General features: G+C 43.8%; 1 protein-coding gene across 1 annotated transcript; it reads left to right on the top strand.

Annotated features, from left to right (window-relative positions):
- Positions 1-1,599: 1,599 nt before the first annotated feature.
- Positions 1,600-7,435, top strand: LOC123105948 (serine/threonine-protein kinase ATG1a; the record flags this gene model as incomplete). Its single annotated transcript, XM_044528134.1, is given in 13 exon segments — positions 1,600-1,817; positions 1,926-2,055; positions 2,165-2,223; positions 2,664-2,728; positions 3,012-3,105; positions 3,182-3,262; positions 3,362-3,473; positions 3,627-3,681; positions 4,176-4,285; positions 4,363-4,694; positions 5,245-5,536; positions 5,612-5,682; positions 6,915-7,435. Coding segments are annotated over 13 exon segments (1,844 nt in total), but the record flags the coding sequence as incomplete, so codon positions are not given.
- Between the last annotated feature and the right edge of the window lie 323 nt (positions 7,436-7,758).

Below are 7,758 nucleotides of genomic sequence, written 5' to 3'. Positions count from 1 at the left end.
GCCGGACCAACACAACAGAACAACAATCGCTCCGATTAAGAGTAGCGTAGATCAAAAGGATCCAACCTGAAAACACACAAACGCGGACGAACTACAACCAGATTCAAACAAATCCACCAAGGATAGATCTACCAGAGACACACCTCCACACGCACACCGGTGATGCTAGACACACCACTCGGATGGGGGCTAGGCGGGAAGAATCTTATTCCATCTCAAGAAAGCCGCCCCCGTCTCGTCTTCCTGAGTAGGGCACAAACCCTCACAAAACTCGAATGAGCATATGAAAACAGAGCCCTCCCACTAACAAGGCCCGGAATCCGTCGCGCCGCAATGATCCTAAGGCCATCGGGGACAAGACGGACCGGCGCGAGGCAATGGCGGAAGGTAAAGGAATCCTAGTCTTTTCTTAGGGGAGGAGGCGGCTGCGTACAGGAGCCTTTGCCACATCATTTTTGATAGCTAGGATTGACCAAAAGTCTATCGCCGTTGATCATGGCAGTAGCCTATATATTTCTACGCCAACGTGTATACAATATGGGACCAAGATCTTGTTCAACAAGTATTTTAATGATGATGATGTCCCACACATTCTGAGTATTCCTATTAAGGAGGGATTTGATGATCTTCCAGCCTGGCATCCCGACCCGAAAGGTAACTTTTCGGTTCGTTCAGCTTACAAACTCAAACTTCAGTTGGACGATGTTGCTGCAGGTCAAACATCAACTTTCACTGTAGCAGATCCGACAACAAATGCAACAAAGGTTTGGGCCAAGCTTTGGAGTTTGAAAATGCCTAGGAAAATCATCATGTTCCTTTGGAGATTGAGTCACAACACCCTTCTTGTCCGGTTAAATCTTAAACGTCGTGGAATTGACCTGGATACCATCTGTCTGATGTGCAATCGCCTTGACGAAGATGGTGGCCATGCCTTCCTCAAATGTAAATTTGCAAAGGCTTTTTTGCGGGAAGCTAAACAGGAGCATGTAAGGGGTTTGATTCTCAGTTGTACCGATGCAAAAAAAACGTGTATACAATAGGAAAAGGGTTAGATTTTTAACTTTTTTACAAACTAAGGTCAAATCGTGCTAATTTTTTGTTAAAGGGTCAAAACAGTGATTTTGTCCCATCACACGACACCTGTCACGTCACCGCACTAGTAGCCTATGCTATGAAGCAACAGCTTGTGCCACAGGACACCCACTCGCAGAGGAAACCGTTTTAAAAAGCTTGCAAAGGCACACGCCGGGCCATACCCCGCTTTCCCACGGGTGGGCCCCCACCCGAGCATAAAGAAAGAAGCCGTCCGCACCCACTGACGGCACGGCCCGCCGTATCGAGCAAACCGTTTCCTATACGAGGTCTCTGACATGTGGGGCCTAGCTAGATTGACCGCCACGGCCCCAAATATCCTTTCCCCCATCGGGAGAGGCCACCACCAGCACGCGGGCCCCGTGCCGTAATCCAAACCACCACCGGCACGGCAGCAGTACACGCTCTCGTCTCGCTCGCCCCCAATACGAACTCGCCGGCCGGCGACGGCGACTCGGCCCGGCCGCGGCGGAGGCGACATGGAGGAGGAGAGGGCGGCGCCGCCGCGGGTGGTGGGGGAGTACGAGCTCGGGGAGATGGTGGGGAAGGGGACGTTCGCGGAGGTGTTCCGCGCCGTGCACGCCCCCACCGGCGCGCGCGTCGCCGTCAAGGAGATCGACCGCCGCCGCGTCGACGACCACGTCCGCCGCGGCATCCTCCAGGAGATGAGCATCCTCGGCAGCCTCTCCCACCCCAACATCCTGCGCCTCATCAACACCATCGAGGTAGGTGTCCACCCCCTTCACCAAATCTCCGGCCCCCGCCGTCCGCGCTACTACTGTAGTCGCGATCGAACTCAGTGTGGTAAAAATGCCTCGCGGTTTTCGCCGCAGACGGGGGAGAAGCTGTTCCTGGTGCTGGAGTACTGCGACGGGGGCGACCTCGAGGCCTACAGGCAAACGCACGGCGGGCCGCGCAACCGGCTGCCGGAGGCCACCGCCAGGGACTTCGCCCGGCAGCTCGGTGAGTTCCCAATCGAGCCGAGTGTTCCCTTTCCCCTTTTTATTACTGTATATCCTGGGACTGTATATGTTTTGATGCGCCACTGCTGTTTGGTGTTTTGGATCATCAGCCGAGGGGCTCAAGGTGCTGAGGGGCCAGAGGATCGTGCACCGAGACCTCAAACCCCAGGTTAGATCTTACGCCCTTTTCTATTGGATTTCTTAGGGTTTACGGTTGGTCTGGGCGTGAACTTTTTTGGCATTTTTGGCTGGAATCTGTCGCTAATTGGGCCAGATCGGTAATTTGTGATGTTTTTTTTGCGCTAAGCGCCAAAACTAAGAGTAGGGTCCCGTGTAAAAGGGTTTCCATAATTATCAACTGAACTTAAATTATTGGTCAAAAGCTAAGCTTACATTTATAGCCGCAATCAATGTCAGTTTACCATCAAATGCCAAACTGCGTGGAGAATTGTGCTGTTCACTCATGCTTGTATTTGAACTTCAGTCATCAATAACAAATTTCATGTGGAAAATTTGTGTAGTTATTTATCTGGCCTGGTTACTTGTTCTATCGAATATCTTCAGAGATGCATTATTTTCTCCGTACTGATTGAGCTGTGAATCACGCAGAACCTTCTGCTATCAGCCGATGGGGACGCCATTACATTGAAAATTGGCGATTTTGGGTTTGCCAGGTGAGAGGTTTATTCTCAGTGTCGCAGTTATAGGACTATCTTCCGTTCTCTAAAGATTGAAATTGCTGGGGAGATGCAGACCAATACCAAAATATTTAGACCATTATCTGCTGTCAAGTGTTTTTATTTCCACAACGGCATGGTTTATTGGTCTTATTAATACTCACATTTGCTCCAAGCATGTTGGTTCTGAATTCTGTACTCATTGTGAGTTCTCTTTCTGTTTCATTGAGTTTTTTTTATAAGTGCAAGTGTACAACTGAAAACTATCTTCTCGCTTCAGATCTCTGATGCATGAAAATTTGGCTGCCACTTTTTGTGGCTCTCCATATTATATGGCCCCAGAAATCTGGCGAGGGGATAAATATGATGCAAAGGTATGTTTATTAACCGCTTTAAATTCACGGATCTTAAAATTAACCAGGCAATAATGTCTACCTGAAAACTTTGCAGGCAGATTTATGGAGTGTTGGAGTCATTCTTTTCCAGCTAGTAACAGGGGAGCTACCATTTCTTGGGGAGAATAGAGTGGAGGTTTGCTTGTAACACTGTACCATTAGTTGTACTCGCATAATCGCAATACACATATATAGCCTAACACACTGCTGCTTGCGCTTTGTTGACGGATTACAGCTGTGCGAAAAAGTATTGTCATCTAGTGGCCTCAGTTTCCCTCCAGATATAGAGGCTGATTTACATCCTGAGTTTATTGACCTGTGCAGAAGACTCATATGCCTTGATCCAGGTGGGTCTGCCATTTTCACTTCATTTTGTGTCTGGAAATAAGGCGTATGATAATTAATACTCACTGCAGTAATCTTTGTTCAACTTTCTTTTAGGCCATTTAATCTAGCCATTCATCGCAGAATCAGATTGAAAATTGCTTTCAATTTTGCAGCGGAGAGAATGCCTTTTGAGGAATTCTTTAATCACAACTTTTTGGCAACAGCAAGGTATTCCTGTTACTCTGGTGGTAGTGTTTAAAAATCACAAGTCCATGGGGTAGCTTTGAGTAATCTACTTTGCTTTTAGAACTTTTTCTGTATCAAGTCCTGTAAGTTTAACTCAGACGCCTGCTGCCCAAGTGCCCATATGAGAAGCTGCATGTATACCCCAAAAAGAAATGTACAAAAACCACGGGGAATGGTCAAATTCTGTACGAGTGAGCTCATATATGCAAGCTCTGCTCGTCTTTTTTTTGTCCTTGCAACTGCATGTAGATTAGATTTGGAATTGTTCTGGTGCGCATCACAATTTAATGCACGACTGACTTCATCATGAGCTTTTCATAAATGGGGATAACTACTCTTTGTGCAGCAATCCTGCAATCTTTTCTAGATTTCCTGAACGTTTTTGGAATAGTTAAAAGCATGCCATTTTGCACTTGGCTTGGTTGTGTCGTCATATTTATCTCGATTGTTGAATCTTGCTGATTATGCCTTTTCAGGAACAGTGAAATCGTGGATGAATCCCATCATGCTCTTGATTTAAGGGATACATGCCAGACTGTCTCTTCTGCTGTCGTCAAAGTAAAGTCTGAAAGTGTAGATTCAAAAGGTACGCTGGACACTGTCTATAAGTATAATTTGTATTTTATATCCTCTGCTTAGGCACTAATTTTGTATATTTTGCAGTATTTGATTCATGGGAGTGGATTGAACGAGAATATGTACTAGTTCAGGCAAACACTACTTCCATGGAGTTGCTGTCTTCACTTGAGAAACCAATGAAGGATGTTACAGGTGCAAGACCCCGCTGTGATGATATATCCACTATCAGTGGGCCTGTTCAGAGTCAAAACAGAGACTCACTCTATAGATTGAAATCCCATGGATGTACTCCACTGTCCGCTTCCCGTGAGTCAACTACTATGGAAAATCTGCGAGGGAGGCCACTTGATTGTTATACAAGGCTTCACCTACTGAATCAGTATATTGTCATTCTCACAGAACTTGCTCAGGAGAAGGTACTGCTGCTGCTGCAGTGGCAATTAGTATCATGTCTATTGAACACTGAACAGCATGTTCATCTTCATTCTGTCCAGTATTCAAACTGGAACTCCTTAGCTTTTTAGATTTTCTTCATGATCAGTCACTGTTTTTTTACTTCTGCGGGTAATTTGAGCTAGCAGCATAGATTTTTGAGGACATGTAGCAGTGTAGATTTCAATGTGTCGTTAATAAGGATATTTAGTGTTAGTACAACTGGTTTGCCTCTAATTGGACCACCATGCTTTCTCTACTCTGTATATCCCTTGTAGGCATGTTTTCATTTTGTCTAGACTTACTGCGTTTTTGTTTAATGTCAAACTCACGACCTTTCAACAAACCATGGTGTGGCTGGCACTTCTTTTTTCTCAGTTTTTGTTACATGGAGTTTTTTTCATAAGTCTCTGTCGCACTGTCTCAAATATCTTTTTGATGATCTTCGCTATGGTATTTATTTGATAATTTGGAAACAGTAATCCCAAATTCATCTCAACCTCACCTATGTTTGCTTTTCTGTGTTATACACAGCTTTTTAAAGGGCTGGACCTGGAGGCACTATCACTTGAACTTGTGATACTTGCTATCTGGAAAGAGGCGCTTAATGCATGTAGCTTATTGCCGGATGCTTTAGATGATGGAAGTTTTTCGACATTTGCACACGAGAATTACTTTCCTAAGAGTGATCAGCGTCTATCCCCGAATGTAGCGCATGGATTGGATTTCACTAGGCCGGCTTCTGTTCGTTACTGGGTTGAAAGTGGGTTCATCAAGGCATATGACCGTGCTGAGAAGATATCACATAGGTTGCGGGAGAACAATGGTTAGAACATTCATCCACTTATCTTCTTGCACAAGTATAATATTTGCTTTTACCGTAACCTTTTTCTGTTTCTAGATAACACTGAGATGCCAGACGCAATGGAGATCATATTCCAAACTGCTTTAGTATATGGGAAAAGTGGCGCTGTAAGTATCACTATCTAAGTCCCTTAGATGGCTGATTTAGATTTGATTTCTCTATGCACATCATGGATGTTACACCTGATTTTCATTCACAATCACATGCATAATTCAGTTAATATTTACCAGGAAATTGTTCAAATGAAGTAATACACTGATGCTCAGGATTTACCACTGGTTGTCCAGGCAGTTGGTTCTCTTGTTATAAGCCTATTAGTAGAAAACTACTGTACAAAACAAGGATGAGAACGTAGTATTTTTGTATTTTAAAAAGAAATATTTTTTATGAACAATGATACAAGCAGAAATGATCATGCGTGGCAGTCCGGGCCATCTTGTCCTACTATCTAGTTTTATGAAATGTGTAATAGGCTCCTTCACACAGTTCTTGGATGCCATTTGCTGAAACACTTGCCATGTGTAATAGGCTCCTTTACACACTCCGGGTCACTCCTGAAACACATGGTCGCTGCTAAATAATGGTGTATTGAAGAGTACTTCATGGAGTGTACTTGGATATCATTTGCTGAAACACTTTGCTCTAAGTCAAGGTGATATTGTGATGACTTGCCAGAACACAAGGTTGCCACTAAGCAATAACTATTGAACATTGGAGCTGAACTGAGCATGGCTGCGCACTACACAGGCAGACAAACTGGTGGGCTCAGTTTAGTTCCAGGAGCTAAAGAGACCTTTCACATCCTTCTCTCTTCAATCTCGGAATATTATGATTTTAATGGTTCAGCAAAAACCACACTTTCCTAGTTTTCTTTAGGTGTTTGGTGACTTCAGCGAGGCCGTCCAAATAGCACAATTCTGCATTTATGAAACTATACGAGACATAAATCATTACCCCTGCTACAAGAGCACTGTTTTTCACCATTTTTCAATTTATACATGATAATCTTACCTGTTGTGGCGTCCTTTATTTGGCTAGTTTGTGTTTCTAGGCCTTTTTGGCTCTGTGTGAGCTTTTTTCACTTTTCAGTTGGAGACTTTGAGACCTTGTTGGAACTTATTTATTTGGTTTAATAAGATGGCCGTATGCATCGTTCTGATGCAGAGGCCGGGGAGCCCCCCCTTTTCGAAAAAAAAATCTTACCTGAGTAAATGGACCAGTGGGGTTGCCTTATTTCTCATCTTGTCTGAACTCCACTTTTGATCCGTTGTTAATGTGTTATTCATGTATCGATTATAGTTGATGTTTTCTTTTGACTTTATCTACAATTATTTTGCAGACAAAGGAACTTTTGGGATGCCAAAGCAGATCAATGGCGCTATACTCAAAAGCAATCATCCTGCTCACATTTATATTGCAGGAAGCAACTGCTTTGCCACTGAATCCAGTCTTCTCCCTTTCACCATTCAATCAGCAGCGTATCCATAGGTACATAACTAATTTGAGGAGTCATCTCTGCAGTGCTCAGTTGAGCGGGCAACAGCAGAGGTCCATCAAGAACTAACTTTTCTCATGGGGATCATCGTTTCACGATCGAATGATAAGATTATTTTGCATGGAAGTCGGAGCATTAGTCCTTCCCTCCAACCTTTTTGTCCAGGAGGTGTCAAATGCATTGAAGAACTTCCGCTGGCGTGAGATTATGATGTTATATTTGCAGTACACATTGATCCACGTGCTCTTTCTTTGTATATATACGGTTCTAGGCTGTACAGTTATTTTCTGTCACGTTGAAAGGACCTTTTGGATTTGTATATAAATGTAACATGTGAAACTTGTAGATTGAAAATGGATTCCAAATCCCGCCTTTCTGCTAGCCGAGTACTTTTTTTTCCTGCCCTTCTGCTAACTGATTAATTTTTTTCCTGCCTTTCTGCTAGTTGAGTATGTGACATGGGTGAATTTTGTTTTTACTGTGATGTTTGAAAAAATATTTGTGAAAATGGGAGCTGTTGTGATGTGTGAAAAAACATATGTGAAAATGGGGGCTGTTATTTCTTCACCTCTTGGCAGTGTATTGCACGTAATTGTTCACAGTATCTTCTTTTGGATTACGACACTTTAGCTTACGTGCGTGTTGTGCCAGAGAAAAAGAAACATTTTAAGTTCCAAATCTGGAGGTA

Source organism: Triticum aestivum, chromosome 5A (genome assembly GCF_018294505.1).
Source record: "Triticum aestivum cultivar Chinese Spring chromosome 5A, IWGSC CS RefSeq v2.1, whole genome shotgun sequence".
NCBI classification, from domain to species: domain Eukaryota; kingdom Viridiplantae; phylum Streptophyta; class Magnoliopsida; order Poales; family Poaceae; genus Triticum; species Triticum aestivum.
The sequence above is the reverse complement of the archived record's forward strand: the minus strand, read 5'-3'. Positions and strand labels throughout refer to the sequence as shown.